Raw genomic sequence first — 20202 nt, 5'->3', positions numbered from 1 at the left:
ATCAAAGGTTTTCAAGCTTGCTGCTGCAGCTTGAGTTAAATGTTTGAAGCCAGATGCTGTGTCTTCAGACTGGACTACCTAAGCCATGCGTGTCATCAGCTCCTCCAGAGCCCGCTCACGGTGGTTTTCATGAACAAGCAGCACTTCTTTGATTGCGCTCTGCTGGAAGCCCATCTCATCAAACTGAGTCAGCAAGTGGAGGAACTCCGCAGCCTGAAACAGAAATATAACAATCAGTTATGCTACAAAATGGCATTAAAGGTTTATTATTCCAGTAAACACTAACAGACTAGTCTATATAATGTACTGTACTCAGTGATTGGTCAGAACTATGTTAGCCTGAGATACTGCATCAGTGCACAGTGGCATGGAGGAAATTTTGTTTTGGGCCATATTGAGATCATAAATGTCCTTAAAAAGCTGCTTGTGGCAGAATGTGTTAAACTGCTTAAAATATAAATATCTGTTTCCATTTGACAAGTATTTGAAGTTAAATATCAAACAAATTCAAAATATAATTTGGCAGTATAGCAACAAAAGAAATTGCTTTTATTTCTTGAAATTGCTGTTGGGTGCCCACCATAAAAATCTTATTGTGGGCCGGAGTTTTAACACCTGCTTTACTGTGTTGAGGAAGCCCCTGTTGTTTTATCAGCCTTTAGCTTATCGTCAGAGGAGGGTAGTGCTACTTCATATTTTTACTCAAAAGTAAAAAGTAGCCTTCCAAGAAATTACTCAAGAGTAAAAAAGTATTTGGTAAAAAGTCTATTCAAGTATGAGTAACTGATCAAATGATCAATCATTTAATATTTAAAAATTATATCAGATGGACCAAAATATAAAGTTAAGTGGGAATTTACAATAAATTCATATAAGTAGCCATGTAAAAGAATTGTTTCCAATCTATCAATATAAAACTTATGAAACTTGAGTGTGTCTTTATCTGATGAATGTTTGGTTAAAACATGTTTGTTCTTCATTCAGTGGGTAGAGAACCCACTGGTCTGCTGTCTCTCATCTTCATCTTAATGCACCATAAAGCAGAGTGATACTATGGTACTTAAATCAGGTGGAAAACGTAATCATCTCCATAAAGCTTAACTTAAGTATCCATATTTAAAAAATCTAAGAATTTAGACGTTTTCTTTGGAGTATGAGAAAAAGAGTCAGAATACCTCTTTTTTTTCAGAGGCCCTTATCTTTTTCTGTACAGAAGAAAGCATGAAGTGCCCTAATGTTCAGTGCTCATCACCTGGACAAACACCAGCATCAGAATCAGTCCAAAAGTTGTAAATCTCTAAAGTCTTGAGAACTTCCCAATCCTCACCACCAGAGGACGCCTCTGCTGCTTGCACACTCTTTTACTACCACACTTTTTCCTGACACGCAAACTGGAATTTGATTAATCTTTTTTTCTCAGCCTAAATGTAAACATAGGATTGTTTCACCTTGCTCTCACAATTCTGAAACATCTCCAAAGCTTCCTCCACTTGTGCCTCATCGTAGCCCAGCTGGCAAAGACGATCACATGCAACCAGGTATTTTAGGACCTGAGAAGAAAACCAGGAAGATATGCTTGGATTTCATTAACAAATTAATTCACAAATATGTGCACCATTTAGAAAGGTATTTTTAAGAGGCAGTATTGTGTATTTTGCAGGCACATTTTGTCATTTTATAGCACAATCAAGTAATTTTTTTGTCAAACCTCTTACAAACGTGAATAAGTTTTATTAACTTATTGCTGAGACAGTTTACATCAGAAAGCTAGGCTATTAGTAATGCTAATTGGTTTGGGGATTATTAGAAGTCAATGAGAATCTCTACAGATACCAACCTTCTCTGGACTCTGATAGCCAGTTTTCTGCAGAGCCAGGATGGCAGTGCGTAACGGGTATCCTTTCTCTGTGATGGTTTCGAGTAACTCCCTCTCCTCCTGGCTGAGAGCTGTCAGAAGCTCTGCTGCTGAGTCAAAGAAAACACCACGAGAGCCAGGAGTTGTCAGGACCTGGCAGAGGAGGGAGAAACCAGGAGTAATCTCAGTAAAGTAGGAAATGTGTTAAAGCTTCAGTATGTAACTTTTATTATTTTTTATATATATTTGTTGAAACTCTATGTCGTGACAATATGGTATGAGACAAAAGATCTGTGAAAATGTCAAGCTGCCTTTTCCCAGTGCAAACTAGAAACAACCAATCAGAGCCAGGAGGCGGGCCTTAGCGCTGTCAGTCACCCCGCTGTGTGGTGCTGCTCATACCCCCTCTCAGTTCACAAGACAGACCGTGTTGTGAATGCCAACGCTAGTTAGCATGGCGGATAAACGGTTTTCCTGTAACGGTAAGTTGTTTCTCCGCCATTAACACACATCCAGCAGGGAGTATTGACCCTTTGCAACTACGTCACTATATCATTCGAGGCGCCATGATGGACGCCGGAAGTGAGGGAGTATTGAACAGAGCAGCTGAAATTGTTCCACCCCCCCAAATTGTTTTTGGCAGTTTACTCATAGCGTGTACTTGTTCGAGTCGAGCTAATTTGTCTGAACGTAACACACCTGGTTGGGGCTCATAGACGGCGGGATTTGCAAAAGTTAGAAACAGCTAGCTTAGAAACCGGCCCTTAGCTCCTGCCTCCTCACGTGTTGATCAAATTACAGACTTTTCCTGAATTCACACCACATGATTTATATCACTGCCATAAACGTCGTTTATTCTTACACCGGAGCAGCAATAAGGACGTACAAAAGACGAGATGCTAACCAGTTTTTTTTCCCATACGTGCTACGCTACAAGACGGTGGGGCACTGTTTCCATGGTTACCAATGGTTAGACGGTACCTTCTCCATAGTGCAATGTTTGATATCTTTCTAATCATATTTATTACATTTAAGAACGTTAATGGTCTTATCGTGTGAAAAGTGTTCGCTGCAAACCCGTGATCCATCGCTGCCGTAACTTTCCTTATTAAATGTTATACAACAAAATTACAAGTTTGGTTTTCACCCTCGTCTTTCTCTGCAGCCGACCGCGCAGCACCCTGTGACCATTTTTGTTGCTGCGAAATCAACTTAATAAAAGCGATATTAGGCTAGCTGCTGCACATGTCCGTTTTTTGACAGGCTTCTTTTGACGCCCGTCATGGCGGAGTTTGGAAGAGAGTGACGTCACGTGCAAAGGGTCAATAAGAGGTTAATTGAGAGAGACAGCTTTTACAAATATGTAAAAAAAAAAAATAAAAGTTACATACCGCACCTTTAATATGATTCATACTCCTTCCCTGAAGGAAAACTACCTTTCTCCTGCGGTTTCTGACAGATCCAGCCGAGGAGGGTCGTTGTTGCAGTGGCCTGGATGGAGAATGCTGGGCGGGCGGAGTGTTTTGGGAGAACCGTCTGCCCAGAGAGCGTTGCCTCTTCTTGCCGTTCTTCTGCCCCTGAGACAGCGAGCTTGCCTGCTGTGATCTGAGCTGCTCCAGCGCGCGTAAAGGTGGTCTGCAGTCCGGGAGAGAAGACGCGGCTCTGTGGCCTTTGAGGACCGGAGATAACCCCGGCTTACCTCGGTGTGAGGAATGAGCGAGGTGCATGTCTTTGACCCTGGAGACCGGGTCCCTGGCACTGCGGGGCCGCTCTCTGGGGACCCCGGCGATGTCCTTATATGAGCCATCTTCTTCATCGGAGTCAGCTGGGAGGAACTTGACGGCGCGGTGGTGCAACCAGCAGTCCTCCGCGGAGCTCAGGCTGTGGCTGCGGGGCCGGAGGGCCCACAGATCCTGGCCCCTAGGAGTGAGCTTGTGGGTTTCTTGAGGGGTACTGAACATCAGCCAGTAGGGGGGGCAAGAGGGAACCTGACTCACCGGCTGCTGCCCAGTTAAAATCCATCTCTCCAGATTGAATCGATACTGCAGGAAGAAAACACACCTTTAATTTAACAACACCTTCCAAAAGTATAACATTTTTACATTTTATCAAGTTATACCTAGTCAGAGATGGGTAGTAGGTAGTTACATTTACACGCTTCAGGAACTTTTTGGAAAAAATGTACTTTTTACTATTCACTATAAAGTATCGCGACTCTTTCTTGAGTAATATTTCTGGATACTCAGTCCACTGTGGGTAACTAAGTCCACCGTGAGTATCCAACTGAAAGAAGCGGAAGTTTATTTTTAATAAAAAATTCAGACCTGCAGTTTTTGTTAAAGTTTAATAAGTTTATATTGAAAGAAACTGATTTGGAAAAGTTTTTCTTTTGCCAGCGCTTCTTATTCTGAAATTATGATTTATTTAAACTTTGGTCTTTAAAATACCAACATTTTGACATAACTACTAGGTAATTTTTAAATATTAAATGATTAATGTGTACTGAAATTCTTTTTTACTCATACCTGTGATTTTAACTACTTGTTGCTTTTACTTAATTAGAAATGTTTTGAAGTAGTGCTACCCTTTACTGTAGTAACATTTTGCGTACTTTACACACCTCAGTTTCTTGTGATAGACCAACACAACACAGTGTATAAAGGTGAAGTAGAAGGAAAATTATGCATAATTTTTAAAATTTGTGTGGATTTCCGTTCAGACCCTTCAGTCAGTATTTTGCAAAACTGTATTTTACTGCAAACACATGTAGAAGTTTTTGGTGAGGAATGTTGCCTTTTCCACAGTAATATTAATCAAAAATATAAATGAAACTTAGCCAGCATTAAACTTATTGGGAGGGAAAAAAGAAGAAATCAACCTCAGTTTCCTGCATGATCTGATGGCATTGTGGTACAGAAATATCAGGTAAAGTCGACATCTGTATCTCAACACCTAACGGTCCCAAAGGGGTCTGAAAAGGAACGTCCTCCAGAATATTCATCATCACCAAAACACACCAACAAATCACCTGCGTGAGGAGAGTCACAAAGAGTTTGAATATTTCTGGTTACAGGCCCTTTTTTTGGCTTAAAATAATTTCTTACCTTTGCCAGATGCTGTCTTGCAGGTCTGGAGCAGTCTGAATCACACACAGGTGTCTGCAGTGATAAACCTCTTCATCACTAAGCCTCTGACATCATCAGTTTGTTTACCATCTCAGATGCTTGGTGTAATCCGTCATGCAAGGACCTACCATAAATAACCACTTTTAATAATGCACATACGTAAAATCATGATAATTAAAGCTAAATCTTTTTGTAATCTATTTTCAACTTTAATTGTAATGTAAAAAAAATCTATTTATTTAATTGTTTTAAGCAATTTTGCATATATTTAAAATTGTATTGTGACTTTCCATGTCATTTTCAAGTGGATTTAAACGGGGCAGGATTACAGAAACGCTGATGTCAGGAAACAAAGGCGCAGCATGAAACTTTCCAGAGATTAGCCGGTTACATAAAGCTGACAGCCGCAGCGCAAGATCATATTCATGTGGAGATGTTCACCTCGACTCGTATTCGTTTCCATCTCGGAGGTAAAAAATAAATAAAACTTTGTACTCAGAGATAGATTTTATTTATATATTTTACACAATCACAATAAATTTAGGATTCACAAGCTTTTAGGGAGGGAAGTTTTCCTTGGATTTTTGTAACAGACCTCTGAAATTAACCAGCTTAGAGCTTCACAGAAAGAAAGAAAAAACTTGAATCAAAAAGGGAACAGATCTAGTTTAATTTTAAAGGTTAAGAGCACAGCAGCATGGTGACATCAGAGACCTTCAAGGTGGCATCTTGACAGAACAAGTGCACCGAGGTACCATCTAGCACCAGGAAGTGATTCTGATGTAGGTGCACACATAAAGAAAGGAAAGTATCTGCAGCTCTGCAGAAGGAACCTTGTTAAGATCTCTGAATGATTAGAAAATTAAAACCAAGACCTGCGTTGGTGTGATTTACTTTAATGTTCCTCGACACAGACCAGAAAGCAGAATGGGATGTTTTATCACTTTAGAAAGGGGCAAATTTTAGTCTGCTCTGTGAATCCAGGTGAGCAGACGGCTGCAGGATGGGAGGGTCTTTAATGTGCTGGTGTGTTTCTACCTCAATATGGTCTCCTAACTCTAGGTAATGTCTTACAAACCGCTTTCAAACAATACGCGTGCAGCATAGCTTAACATTTAAAACTCTTTCCACTTTGAGTACCATTATCACAATGGTGGCAAAGGAAGAAACATCAACATATTGATGTGTTTGTGAAATATCATGCCTCTCGTGATTTAAGGCATTTCTCTATCATGTCTACCCTCATTCAAGTTACAATGTGATCCCATAAATTCCCTTTGCTTCCCTTCCTGCTACAGCCAATCAGCACAAAAAGAGAATACAAACTACCTACAAATATTTTTATGAATAAAATTGTATTATCTTTATATAGATAAAATGTTAACAATCCCCAGAGATTGAAATGTGTCATAAAAGGTCCACACTGAGTGCACCGCTAGAGATTTATTATCTGATGCAAAGAGATCAAAGGTTGTTACGCGCCCTTAACTTGTTCATCATGAAAACATCCTCAGTATCCACGCTTTTTATTTGTCGGGTGCAGTAATAAAAACAGCTGGTACCAAACGAGGTATCCAGGAGGTTCATGGTAACCTAATGATTTCAGGTGAAATGAGAGACATGGTTCAGTTGTTAGCAGCGTCAGCCTGCCGGGGCCAGTTCTCCTCCTCGATGCCGGAGTCGTACTCCTCCTCTGCCGAATCCTTGGCGGGGGTTCTGAAATCCAAACAGAATACTCTGTCACCATAATTCATTTCTCTGAGCAATAAACTCTCCCAAAAGTCATTTCGGCATTAAGTTAAATGATAATATTGTTGTTTTAAGATCATTTTCAAGTAGTATAAACTCATTTCAAATTGGAACTAAAAGACATTTTAAATATCCAAAATAAAGAAAGAAAACAACAGATGAAATGGACACTAAAGTTTTTGTAAACAAAATTCAAAAGGGGGATAAAGCTGAGACTAATGAACCAGACTGAAGACTTCTGACATTCAATTGTTACCAGAAAGAGAAATTTCCAATTAGAAATCATCAAACTTGTTTCAATTTATCATGGGATTAATTTATTTATTACTTTTTGCGACAAAATAGTATCAGTTTAAAAGTTACAATATTAATCCCACTTAATTTTATGTGTATTTTCAATGATTACTGAATGTTATAGAAACAGTATAAACTTATTAAAACACACCATCTCCCCAGAAACATCACAATTATGATCTGATTTATTTTTTCAAATATTTTTATTACTGCAGTCACGATGCCAACTGGGACCTGTAACACTTAATAAATCTGATCTATAGCAAAGCGCCTTGCAAGAAAACTTTTTACTTCTTCAGTTTTAATGTATTTAATGTAACTATGTGTAAAACACAGTTATGAAATCAAAGAAAAAAGGTTAAAAATAAATATTTGACGCCTTTAGAAGTCGTAGTTAGAAGATGGGAGTCTTGCAGTAATTCATTAGTAGTAGAAAAGACCTGTGAAGGTCAGAGGTCAGTTAGTGTACATTAGTGAACAGACAGAATAATGAAGACCAGGAAACACAATGAGATTCAGCGTTAAGTTATAAAACAATATCCAAAGCTGCTCAATCCAACATTTCCTTCCATTTCAAAACTATGTTTCCACTTTGCGAAAGCAAATAAAAAATTAGTTTTATTTAATTATTCTTTTGCAACCAAAAAATGTTTAAGAGTTATGGATTACTTGCGAGGCATTGTCTAGCATGTTTGTCATTCTGTGAGCATGGGAATACTGACCGGATGTATCTAGGCTGCGTTTTTCCCTGAACGACATCTTTGTCCAGTTCAACAGCACCGATATCTGAGTGAGGCACCTCAAACATGGGCTCAAGAAGAAGTTTCTCCTGCATGATAATAATATGTTAATGACACAGATGACTGAAATCATTAAAGGATAATGTGTATCATTTAGTTTGAAAACAACAAACCATAATGGATCTGAGGCCACGAGCTCCAGTTTTCCTCTCCAAAGCCAATCTGGCGATGGCTCTCAAGGCATCCGGGGTCACGTTAAGTTCACACTAAAAAACATAACAAAACAGACACATTGATTAGGCTGCTACTTTCTTAAAGTGACTGCTTAAGTAATCACAGAGCCCTTACTTTGTCCATGCTGAACAGAGCCTGGTACTGTGGAACCACAGCGTTTCGTGGTTCAGTCAAGATTCGGACCAGAGTGTCTTCATCCAGGCTGTGCAGAGGAACGACGACAGGAAGACGGCCGACAAACTCCGGAATCATGCCGAACTCGATCAGGTCCCTCGCCTCGACGTGCTTCAGCAGCCGGTCCTTCTCCTCGATCTCCGCGACCGCGTCCGTCTCGCCGCTGCTGTTGGCCAGGTCTGCTGCAGCGGCCGCCCGGCGACCTTTCCCCAAGTTAGAGGGCGTTCCAAATCCCAAATACTAAACAGCAGAGACACACGAGTGTTGATCAGAGATTAAACAAAGTCTTGTCTGAGTTTTAGGGGGTTAAATTTACCTTTTCGTTCTTTCTTCGGCTTATTATCCTGTCGAGGCCGTTGAAGGCTCCCGAAGCAACAAAAAGGATGTTGGTTGTGTCGACCTGCACCGTTTCACCTCTCAGCTTTCTGGAGTTTTTCTCTGGAACGTTGACGATTGTACCCTCCAGGAGTTTCAGCAAACCCTAGACATAGAAGAGGAGGGAAAAGAAGAATGAAGGCGACATGCAGTCATCTAATAAAGCAAAAAGAAAAAACGTTATTGTACGAAACATAAATAATATTCATTCTTTCTTTTGGTTTTAGTGATTTATAAGAATCCTTGGGTAACGTCCCATAGTTAAATACGTTTTCTGGAACACCGGTACTTTTTCAAGAAGAAATGTATTCTTGACAAAAGATATTTTTAACAGAAACATCTCAAATTAGGGGATTTCTGACCAATCACCAATCTTTAAAAAGCCCGAACTCCGATTTTGGCCAATATTGATTTTTTTGTCTGAAAAAAATAGCAAGAAAGTCACTGAGTTGGTTAATGGTGGGGTTACTATTGTTAAGTGCAAACGTGCAGACCTGACCAGGAGGAGGAAGAGTCTCTCACAGCAGATGTTTATTTTATGTTCGATATTTATTCAAACATAAAATAATATGTTATTTTATTCAAACGTAAAATAATAAAATAAAATAAAAATAATTATGTACAATAGAGGAAAATATACAAACAGCATATGCCTGTGCTCTTTGTATATAAAGAGCACAGGCATATGCTCTTCATATACAATAAAGTGGTTGATTTTTGACCTTGACTGAATTAGATAAAATTGGCTTCACATGTAAATATGGGTGGATCACCGATCTCCCAAAATTAAGAAAATCTGGGCTGATTTATCATTATATAAAGTGGATCATTACTAGCAGGTAGTGCCATAAGAATGACTTTACAGTAGTGCAGTTAGACCCATTTGAGTAAAACATAAACTGATTATGTGGAGAAAAGTGAGGGTTACAAAATCAACGCTAATATAAAGTTTGCCTGCTTGCCGTTCTCATTCTTACAAGAAACAACAAAGAGCTCTTTGAGTGAAAAATGCCAATTTCTGCCTGGTAACTAAGAGTTAGTTCTTTAAGGGAAACTCCTTTTTCCTTCGCTTTAATTTCTTCCATTATCGGACAATTACAGATCATATATTCTCCTTAGTGCTCCAGTTTCGACAGGAAAATTATGTAAAAATTGTCAGTATGACAAAGATAAAAATCTGATTATAAAGCATACAACTAGCAGAATTACATTTTTAAAATTCATAAAATACCAAAAATAATAAGCCTAACAGCTGCAGGCTGTTTTAGGTTTATGCATTAAAACACTGACCTGCTGAACTCCCTCTCCTCCCACATCTCTCAGCTGATGGATCCCAGGAACGCTGCCAATCTTATCAACTTCATCCAGGAACACAATACCTGCACGTCACAAAGGAGGACAGGACTGGATTAACCTCTTATTATTATGTAATAGTTCCTGCCATTAAAGCATATTAGGTCTATTTATTATTTTTTACAGTTGACATAACATACCGAAGGCTTAATAAAATGTATGCTTTGGTTCAAATGCAACAAAGAAAAACATTTTTTAAAGGTTACCAAACCGTCTTACTTTACTTACTGAAATGTCCCATTTTTATTTGTGAATGAATATGCAATTTGTCAACAAATCAGAAAACAAAACAAAGAAAAAAGCATATCCTAATACACATATGTTAAACAATTTCATTGTTTTTGTTGTGTTTTTTCCATTTTAATGTTTACTTCCTTGTTTGGTTATTTCTTTTTTTGTTGTTGTTATTCGTTCTATTATCTGGTTATTTTGTACATCAATACTGCTTTTTGCTTTCTTTTAGTATGTAATGTTCATTGTATGTACACTAATTGATGAATAAATCATTTACAAAAAAAATTCAAAACAAAAAAAACCACAAAGAGGTAAAATGTTAAAACTAGGTGTGATGTGGCAAATCAGATTATTGTCATATTATAGATATAAAGCAAATCGTGTAACAAACACAAAAAAATTATTTAAAGTTAGTAAGTTTGTGTTTTTAAAAATGAAAAAAAAAGACATGGAAAGCAATAAAAGTAATTTCTGGTATTTAGCAACGCTCTCATGGAAATAACTACAAATCACTAAGTATTCCAACTATACTATCATATCAGGTCTGCTATAATTAGAAACATTTCCACTCACCCGTCTTACTTAACACACGTTATATCTGGAAATGAATGTGCTGTTAAATATACCCCAGTGCCCACCTTGTTGTGCTTTCTCCACTGAGTAGTTGGCATCCTGCAGAAGTTTGGCAATGACCGACTCGATGTCCTCGCCCACATATCCAGCTTGAGTGAGGGTGGTGCAGTCGCAAATCGCAAACGGAACATCAAGACAGCGGGCCAGCGTCTGCGCCAGCAATGTTTTTCCTTAGAAAGCAAAAAAAAATTTTTTTTAATAACTTGAACCAAAAACTTACTTGCATTTTACAAGGCACATCTGTCATGCAAGTGTGTTGCATGCTGGGAATTATTTGCCAAATCACCAACCTGAACCGGTAGGACCGAGGAGTATAATGTTGCTTTTCTCCAGTTTAATCTCAGCGTGAGTCGAGTCCAGGACTTCGCCGCCCCTCTTCTCCTGAGGCGGCTGCTGGCTCGCCTGCTGCTGCATGGTGGCGCCCAGAGCGTTACCGTGGGGACTGATCCCTGCGATCTGCAGCAGTTCTGCAAAAACAAACCGGTCACCTGGGTTAGCACGACGGTTGTGGTGCAAAAAGTCAATTACTAATTGCTGTGCAATTAGTAATTAGACAATGGTGTGTGATACAGCTTGATTGAAGGAGCAATTTAAGCATGTGTGAGATAAAAATACACGAGCTGGGTCGGTTCCAGAGGAGTTTCTACGCACAGCTTGACTGAAAATAGCAAGACTGAATGTAGGTTACACGTCTGTGGCACTGACCCACTAACCAAAGCATCGTAGGTCGTTTTCTTGGGTTAAGTGAGGGCACTGAAAGAGAGTTAAAATGTTTCTCTGTAATTATTTCACTCTCACTAAGATGTATTTAATCTGATGTAAAAAAATTTACATTCTAGATTGTATCGAGCAAAAAATGCTTTTAAAGAAATCTGCATTGTTAAGTAAGGCGAGTTACGACCTCGTTATGACTAATTCAAAATATTTTTTGAATAATTGTTTCCAATCTTTGCTAGCTTTGGGTCATCATCATTGGAGTAAAAATTTTTGAAGTTCACAAAAGGGATCATCGATCTGTAATAATGCTGAGTATCATTCTGAATTACAAGGAATATTCATATCAAACAGCAGGAAAAAATAGATTATGGATCCATTGAATAAATAATAATTTGTATTTATCCAACATCCATAAAATACTGACAAGCAAAGAAAGCTGGTTCCCTTATGCCAGGATCAACTCGATTTCTTTTGCTACAAAAAGACCTTAAGAGTGAAAAAATCATGTAGCTATGATGTCCTGGAAAAGGGACAGCAGACGAGATCAGTACCAGATTATTTAGTGAGTTTATTTTAAAAAAAGGGAGAACATTTTTTTTTTCTTCTTAGCCCAAGAAAACACTTCTGATGTTGTTTCTGGTTCAGAAGTGGCTTAACAGAGGAGAGTGACGACTGTAGCTCATACTCTGGATACATGTGTGCTGAACTTCTGGCTCCAGCTGAACTCTTCCCCAAACTATTGATTAAGGATTTGCTTCAAAATCTTCTTAAGGCTTTGGTTTGCTTCTTAGTTGATTAAATTTTTTCTGCCCTATTTTTCCTTCCACTCAACTTTCCATGTAAATGCCTGGATACAGCACTCCCTGAACACCTTTTCCTCCTCGTGTGTGGTGCAAATGACAAACAGTTCAAATGCACAAGAAGCAGAATTGATTGGTAAGCCATGACAAATTATTCAAAATAAATTCTTAAATTATATCATTCTGGTAATGAATATATATATTATTTCCCCTTTTTTGCATAAATTACTGAAATAAATTAACTTCGATTAAACCATTTTATTGAAACGCACCAGCATTACTAATTATTTTTCAATAGATTAGGTTAATAGATTAACCCAAACATAATTATTGTAAGTACTTCTGTGAAAAAGAAAACTCGCTGTTGTCTGTACATTTTGGCATTTGCACAACAGACATAAGCATAAAACCCAGAAACCTGCAGATAAAGTGTTGTGACTTTAAGTTACGTCTGATATCGGTAAGAAAGTCCGTCAGATAACGGTGAGGAGGTCAGAGACTTACTTGTGAATCTGTATTCATCCTCTCGTCTTCTCATCTCTAGCTCTACAAGGAGAGGATCAAAGTACTTAAATCAAGAATACCACTTAGCATTACCACTACAACATTATCAATACAGATTATTGAACAAATGCCAAATAATACAGATTCATAGTGACCTCATTATTCAGGCCATCGGTTATTTGTGTGACACAGAGGAGACTCTTGATGTGTTCAAAGTCTGAGTTTGTAAATAGTGAAGATAAAGAAAAATCCTGCATGAAGTCACTGTTTTTGAAAAGATTGTATAGAAATGCCCTGTTAAACAGTTTCAAATGTAAAGTTGCTACAATAACTAGATTTACCATACAATTTATCATTTCACAGCTTTTTTTATTTGAAAAATTACAGTTTTCAGAGAAAGCGGTTTATTGCAGGCAAAGTTATTTCCTAAATTAATAAATAATCTAAAATGGGAAGTTTATTTTTCAATAAATCTTTTTTGAATCTGCTTAATACTCAATGCCTATTAGGAGAGTAACAAAAACATCACAATCACAGTTGCACTGCAGACCATGCACAGCTGAAGAACTGTACTAAACCCCAAAGAGATAAAAAGAAATTAGATAAAGCAAGGCAGCTTATTGAATTTGCGGCAAAAAATGATAAAATGTAGAATAAAGGTCTTTATTGCAGCATAAATTATTTTTTTTTACCCCTGCAGGGGGTCTTTTGTGGGCTCCAGTGTCCCTTATATGATAGTAGGCTGACAGGAAACGGGGAAAGAGAGGGGGGAAGACATGCGGCAAATGTCGTCGGGTCTGGAAGTCGAACCCGCGACGGCCGCGTCGAGGACTCAAGGCCTCCAAATACGGGTCGCGCTAACCACTACGCAACCACGGCACGCCCCCATTGCAGCATAAATTTGATCTATGAGCATTTCTTGAAATTAATACTTCATCCCGTCTTGTTCTCGTAAACTCAATATTCTGTCTTCACGGTTTTGGGCATTGTTACACCACTAATACTGATAAATCTATATAGAAATACAGTTATCTGGCCAAATAGTGATTAAAATATCAAAATTTAACAGGTCTGACATCATCTCTGATGCTTTTCAACTTTATGAGTCTTTAGAAATAAACAATAAGACAATGTGGTAAGGATTTTTTTAAAGGTATTTTTGTTCAAATTAAGTCATTGCTCTACTGGCTAGTTATGTCAGCCCACCTCTCTACATTATTTACTCACACTGGAATAATTTAGTTATTTTAGAGCCATATTTCTGTATTAATTCAGTCTCAAAATAGAAATCTAATCATGAACAGTGCATTTTGTCAGACATCACTACTGTAATCAGCAACTATTTCAGAATCCCTAAAACTATCTTTGTGATATGGAGATAATAAAAAGAAAATGTTAATATCGTTTATAAAGTACAGGTAGTGATATTAGACAGAATGTGGTGAGTTTGGAGCTAAATATAATTATTCTAACACAGGAAACTATCACTTCACTTACTCTTGTCACCCTATGATGTTGGCAAAGACTGCAAAGTTTGCATTCTCACTACAGAGTACACCAGAAACACACTGAGGAATATCTATTGGTTTAGCCAGTAGTGTATAGTGTGCTGACCTCGTGGCGTTAAAGATGGCTGCTTCTCCACCTCCACCTGCTGTCGGCTGCCTGCAGGGATGTTGTTGTAGATGCGCTTGTAGTGATTATACACGGCCACTGCCAAGACCTTCTTCGCATACGACTGGCCAACAACATACTTATCCAGGTAGGCATAAATCTAAAAATACAAGAAATTAAACAAATAAGATAACACTGCCCAAAATGTCAAAACATTTGAAATTATTTTGACGCATCTTTTACCTTCTTGGGAGGCGGAGGCGGTTTCTGCGCGAAAGCCCGTCTCACTAACTCGGCTTCTGATTCGGCCTCTTTGTTTAGCCCTTTTTTAGAGTCCGTTTCAGACAAGACCACAAAAAAGTGATGACACTTCTCGCATTTCACAAACCGTGTTGATGCTACAAAAGAAAAAAATACAAGCATTTTTAAAGAAAATAAAATCCATGTCAATTCATAAACTTGTTCTACAAAGTTTTAATTGAATAATATGCAATTACATATACAGCTCCGGAAAAAAATAGACCACTTTAAATGATCAGTTTCTCTGATTTTACTCTTTATAGGTAAATGTTTGAGTAAAATGAACATTGTTCTTTTATTCTATGAACTACTGACAACCTGTCTCTGAAATTTTAAGCAAAAATTTAGTATTTATTTGTGGTCAAAATAACCAAAAAGATGCAGTGCTTTCAGACCTCAACTAATGCAAAGAAAACAAGTTCATATTAATTGAGGAACAACAGTGCTAATGTTTTAACTAAGAAAGACTTCAGAAATCAATATTTGGTGGAATAACCAGGTTTTCAGTGTTAGTCAGTGCAGTGGGCTCTTCATTTTTTCCAGAGCTGTATACGTGTATCCCAAATCCTCCACAACTTCAAATCCACATTTTGTTACCAAAATAAACATTAAAAGTAATGTTTTGACTCAAAGGAAAGTGGTGTTAACCAAAACAGAAAGAGTTGAGTGAAATATGGATGTGCAGCCTCAGAGTTTAGCCAGTCATTTATTAAAACTGAAGTCCAAGTGTGTAACATGCAGAATCTCAATAAAAAATGTCAGGATGTCTCAGAAGTTTTAACTAGCAGGAGATAATCAGCTCACTTACAAAAAAAGCAGAAAATAACCATCAGACAACAGTAAAATCCACACAGTTCCTGGTTGTTTGTGGTGCTCATTTAAACGCTGTGTTTGCACTTCTGTTTATCTAATCCAGCCCACGGTTTAGACTACAGGACAGTGTGAGAGCTGGTGTGAACGCTTCAAAACAAAAGTACAGAGTTACGCAATACAGAGAGAGTTTGGACAAATTAAAACCCAAAATATTTATTTTGTCCCACATTTATTTACGTTGATAACATGAAAAACTTACAACAATATTTCAACATATTTTGGGGCATATTTTAGAATCTTTTCATTTTTCTCTGTAGTCTCGTTTTCATCAAAACATTGCTGAAAATGAGCAATGTTTTGAAAACATAAATCAATGCTCAATCATGTTATTGCTTGTACTGGCTCAAGAAATGTATTGAACAAATAATAATCTTGACTTTCACGTAGTTTTAGACATTTTGTGTACACTCTCTGTTTGTCCTGGATGGTTGGTGAAGAGGACCGGGTCGACTTACATACAAAGGTCTCTACATGTGTGCAGGGGTCTCCACATTTGGGGCAGCGTAGCTGGCTTCCACCTTTTCCTGACCCTCCAGAACCAGACATCCTCTTCCCATCACCGACACTTTTCTGTAAAATTAAGACACATAAAATGAAAGAATTCAAAATTAGTCCATTGTCTTGATGGTATTAATTATTAGACAGAATAACAGATAGAAATGGAAGGGAGTTTACCTTTCCACTGTCACTCCCACTGTCCTTTGTTGTCCCATCTTTAGCAGCGTAACAGACGGCCGTTTCTGAAAACGACCTCACACACACACGTGGATGAAAATGAGCTTCCCGAGACCCCCGACGACTCAGGGAGAACAACTGGAATCGGGAACATGACAACCCTGAAAGACAAGAAACACTCAATCAGATTTCTAACGGGACAATTGTCTGTTGACCAAATAGTTCAGATTACTATAAAATCTACATTTTAAATATTTTAAAAATTAGAAAACAGAGACCACACACAAAAAACCCTCCTAAACACAGACTTTGGTCATTTTATCCCTTTGCTATTTTGAACATTTGCAGTTTTGTTCATTTTTGCATAAATTTTCCTTTTGTCCAGTACAAAAATGAGCCATCTGCCACAGAACATTTTGCACCAAATCTGAGGCGTCTCTTGGAGACGCTTTGTACCAGCTTTGACATCGTTAGTGTACTGTGGTTATGTTATACTGAATTCAACGGTTCCTCCGATCTTATTTTGGTTTAATCAGAGATAATAATATCTCATACTTCATAAGAGTTAAAAGGTCCAAACAATTTATGGAAATAAAATAACAACAGATATATGTTGATAATTATATTCTGTCGGTCAGTTGTAGTGACATATTTATAATTTTTCACATGTGACCTTAATGAAAAGCTAGAAAAATGAATATAAAAAGAAGCTCAAATTTTAAAAAACTACAACTTATTATGACATAATTTGAGTGGGGAATGTGTTAGCTGAACCAATACAAATGTTCATAAATAAATGGTCAGGTTTTTTTTCCATAAGTGCCACAGTTACACAAAAAGGCCGTGTGCTGTACCATCCTTGGCCTATCTTTAGCATCCCAACTATTCAAGAGACAGTTACAGCTGCTGTTGACATTAGCAACACGACTATCATAACAAATAGTAATCTAGGTTAGCTAAAGCAAATAGCAAAGTGTCAAGAACCTTTGGTTGGCAGTATGTGGACTTTCCCTTTCTTACCTCTGTGGGCAGAGTTTAGGAACAACCTGGCAGCCGAGGTGCATGGACAGGACATGTCTTCTTCTGTCTGAAACTCTGAAAATGAACAGTAAATTTACACAGAGCAGAGAAACACAAAGGTACTTAACCACAGGTTAACATATACCAACAGAAAGCAACAAAGGCTGGTGTTCATCCATGTTCTATCTGATTTTGAAAACCAGACTGGAAATTACCACATCCCAGCACCAGAATTTCACTTCAGATTTCACTACATATGAACAATCATGCACTGATAGGAAAATCTTTAAAAATGTAACATCTTATAATAAAAACAGGAAAAACGATTCAGACATTAGCATCTGATTTGAGGCATAGATCATCTCTAGTTTGAGTTATTACTTGATAGACATTGCATGTTCTACACAGTTTCTGAAACATTTATGTAAATTAATACAAACAGAAAATAAGACATTTTGGGGCTTTTTGCTGGAGGCCTTAACATGGGGATTAGTTCAAAAACTATTGTCTACAAAGCTCTAAGTCAGATACAAATAATCTACACTATCAACAGATTATATAAAAGAGTGTCTGTGAAAAATCCATCTAAAATATGATGGGTTTTAAGGCTTTTTTTTTAACTGGAAACCACCTTAAAAAGAGTCAATTTTAAAAACTTCACTACCTAGCGATTAGTCTTACAAAGTAAACAAGGTTTGTGAGCCATGAAAAATTCAACTTAAGACCTACAACGTGGTTCAGCGTAAATAAAACCTTCACAAATCACAAACTGTATTTTACAGCATCCATAATTCTGCCTAAGTTTGACCTGCTGTAGGGTTTAAACTGAGGCCTAGCTCATCTAATGTGATGAAGAAGCTAAAAGACTGTTAAAATTGGAATATTTAGAGATTTAAATAGATACAACAAATTGTATCTATTTAAGTCACAAAACTATTTTTAAGATCTTGCATGAATGTAAAATAATTCTATTCCAGTTTCCCCAAACTAGGTATTGTACTTTTTAATCTGGACCTCATCTAACGTGAGGAAGTTGGGGGAAAAAGCATCAAAATGTAATTGTTTTGGCATTTAATATTATAGATAAATACTTAATGAGTTCAAAATAATTTCTGTCACAATGTGAAAGGTATTCAGAGTAATCCAGTTCAAATTTGACCATTCTAAATATTTTACATTTTTAACTACTGAGGATCAAACCTAAAACTCAGTGGCAGTTGTTTTAGTCAATGATACCAACTTTATTGTGGCGGTGTGGAGCCAAATGTAAATGTAGGTTATAACTCTGAATCATAATATATTTCACTGTATAATAGGAATTAATATGCACTGAAATTTAAAGACAATAAATAAAAGCTACTGAAATGCATTGTACTAAAATAGTCAACTGTACAAATTGTATCTACTTCAGTTTAATAATAACGTTATATTCAATTAACAGCGTCTCCTTCGTATTTTAGTGTATTTTCGGGGGTTTACCATTAAAAAATAATGCCGCATGACCAATATCCAAAGTAAACAAAATTGAACCGGTTTGTCTAAAGACAGCTATATAAACACATGTAGAGCGATAAAACTAGGACAGGCCACAAAATTTGACATAACACCTAAGATCTGAAACATTTATTCCTAACGTTAACTATTAGCATTAGCGAAGCAGCTCGTTTGACAGCTAAATAAAGAAGTTACTAATGCTCATTAAATTAAAACGAGTCTTTTATAAACGTAATGGGTTCCAAAAACTGCTGTACTATCTAAACTCCTGTTCAGACCAGTAGTACATGTCAAATAAACAGTGATGGGTCACTGTTAGCTGCTTTAACTAGGCCCCAGCCTGACACGGCCAGGAGAAATGACAAACAGCCACCGATGAACAAACGGAGAAGCAAAGCTTTTTCACTATGCTAAACAACTATTGTAACTTAATTATATCACATTACAAAGTGTACAACTAAAAAGCGTGCTGGTTTTACTTACAGTGCCCGTTGAAACTAGTCGCGTTTGGACAGCCTCCTCTAAAAAACAACAAATTTGCGAAGTCACAAGGGCTGTCGCTCTATTTTTTTTTATTTGGTCAGTGTGTCATATTAACACGCTATTATATTAATTGTGAAGAGTTAGCTTCCTTTAGGTCGTTATTTCCCAGGTGGGATACGACCTAAAGTGATGTAACGCCTGCTGTTATAAACTAGGTTACATCCAGCTAACCAACTAGCCTCCCCTACAGGAACGATAGTTAACTGGAACAGTTTAAACCATGTGAATGGGACACAGCAACATGGAGGTTCCGCCAGTGTCTACGTAGTTCATACCATCCGCATACATTGAGATCTACTAAAGTACAGGACGGTCACTGAGGCGTTCAGGGACACCTCGGAAAAGAAGCCATTTCAAGCGGATTGTGAAATAATGTTGCATTAAAGTCAACGTGGAAAAATTAGTATCCAAACAATTATGTAACTTATTGTGCAAACTTTTTTTAAAGTACTTTTAACCATGTTTAAAAAGTAGTATAAATTTTCTCTGGTTTTCTAATATGACTTGAGTTATTTTTAATTAAACTTGTTTCAGTTACTAAATATACAACAGAGCCTTGCACAAGTGTTCATACTGCTTGAACATTTTGACATTTTACTACAAGCACAAACCTGAAGGTTACACTAAAACAATATACCTTATAACTATGAAGTCAGAAAGAAACACAGTTTTATTTTTTATTTTATTTTATATTTATGTGCTCCAGAAATCAGGTCCTTATAGAAGTAGCACAAAAAGAATCTCGCTGCTGAAAACTGAAGTTTAAACATTTTGGTCTGAATTCAGAGAAAAACAGTAAATTGTATTTACTCAGTTACATTTTCTTGAGTAACTTTTTTTGGGAGAGAAATGTGATGGTTACAAACATCTATTTATTCTCTATTCTTCTATAAATC

The 20202-nt window shown here is 37.3% G+C and overlaps 2 protein-coding genes across 4 annotated transcripts; both read right to left on the bottom strand.

The window, feature by feature from the left end:
• Positions 1-60: 60 nt before the first annotated feature.
• On the bottom strand, positions 61-5397 carry LOC102220369 (ubiquitin-associated protein 1-like). 2 transcript variants are annotated; one of them, XM_023349874.1, is made up of 7 exons: positions 4960-5397; positions 4734-4883; positions 3853-3897; positions 3292-3768; positions 1838-2008; positions 1449-1550; positions 61-213 (listed from the first exon to the last, which is right to left on the bottom strand). In XM_023349874.1, exons 2-7 carry the CDS (start codon positions 4857-4859, stop codon positions 79-81), a joined length of 1056 nt encoding a protein of 351 aa, XP_023205642.1. In that variant the 5' UTR covers positions 4860-4883; positions 4960-5397; the 3' UTR covers positions 61-78. The 2 variants fall into 2 exon arrangements, with proteins under 2 accessions (XP_023205642.1, XP_014328350.1); XM_014472864.2 differs by having other exon boundaries at positions 3292-3897.
• A 229-nt stretch (positions 5398-5626) lies between these two features.
• On the bottom strand, positions 5627-19503 carry clpx (caseinolytic mitochondrial matrix peptidase chaperone subunit). Of its 2 annotated transcripts, XM_005809887.3 has the most exons (15): positions 19247-19503; positions 17270-17344; positions 16250-16410; positions 16030-16144; positions 14645-14799; positions 14402-14561; positions 12788-12829; positions 11057-11233; positions 10772-10936; positions 9837-9925; positions 8488-8652; positions 8112-8411; positions 7937-8029; positions 7746-7852; positions 5627-6696 (listed from the first exon to the last, which is right to left on the bottom strand). In XM_005809887.3, exons 2-15 carry the CDS (start codon positions 17322-17324, stop codon positions 6606-6608), a joined length of 1875 nt encoding a protein of 624 aa, XP_005809944.1. In that variant the 5' UTR covers positions 17325-17344; positions 19247-19503; the 3' UTR covers positions 5627-6605. The 2 variants fall into 2 exon arrangements, with proteins under 2 accessions (XP_005809944.1, XP_023205624.1); XM_023349856.1 differs by lacking the exon at positions 12788-12829.
• Positions 19504-20202: the final 699 nt, after the last annotated feature.

This window comes from Xiphophorus maculatus, chromosome 2 (assembly GCF_002775205.1).
Source record: "Xiphophorus maculatus strain JP 163 A chromosome 2, X_maculatus-5.0-male, whole genome shotgun sequence".
NCBI lineage: Eukaryota > Metazoa > Chordata > Actinopteri > Cyprinodontiformes > Poeciliidae > Xiphophorus > Xiphophorus maculatus.
This window is presented reverse-complemented; position numbering and strand designations above follow the sequence as displayed.

Excerpts from the sequence above, each read along its gene's own strand:
- LOC102220369 (XM_014472864.2), bottom strand. The coding sequence starts at position 4,859 with ATGATGAATATTCTGGAGGACGTTCCTTTTCAGACCCCTTTGGGACCG. Across the intron at positions 3,898-4,733 it reads AGATCATGCAGGAAACTGAG|TATCGATTCAATCTGGAGAG; the intron begins GTTGATTTCTTC and ends TTCTTCCTGCAG. Across the intron at positions 2,009-3,291 it reads TCAGAAACCGCAGGAGAAAG|GTCCTGACAACTCCTGGCTC; the intron begins GTAGTTTTCCTT and ends CTCCTCTGCCAG.
- clpx (XM_005809887.3), bottom strand. The coding sequence starts at position 17,324 with ATGTCCTGTCCATGCACCTCGGCTGCCAGGTTGTTCCTAAACTCTGCC. Across the intron at positions 12,830-14,401 it reads GCCATCTTTAACGCCACGAG|AGCTAGAGATGAGAAGACGA; the intron begins GTCAGCACACTA and ends CTCTCCTTGTAG. Across the intron at positions 9,926-10,771 it reads AGTGGAGAAAGCACAACAAG|GTATTGTGTTCCTGGATGAA; the intron begins GTGGGCACTGGG and ends TGTGACGTGCAG.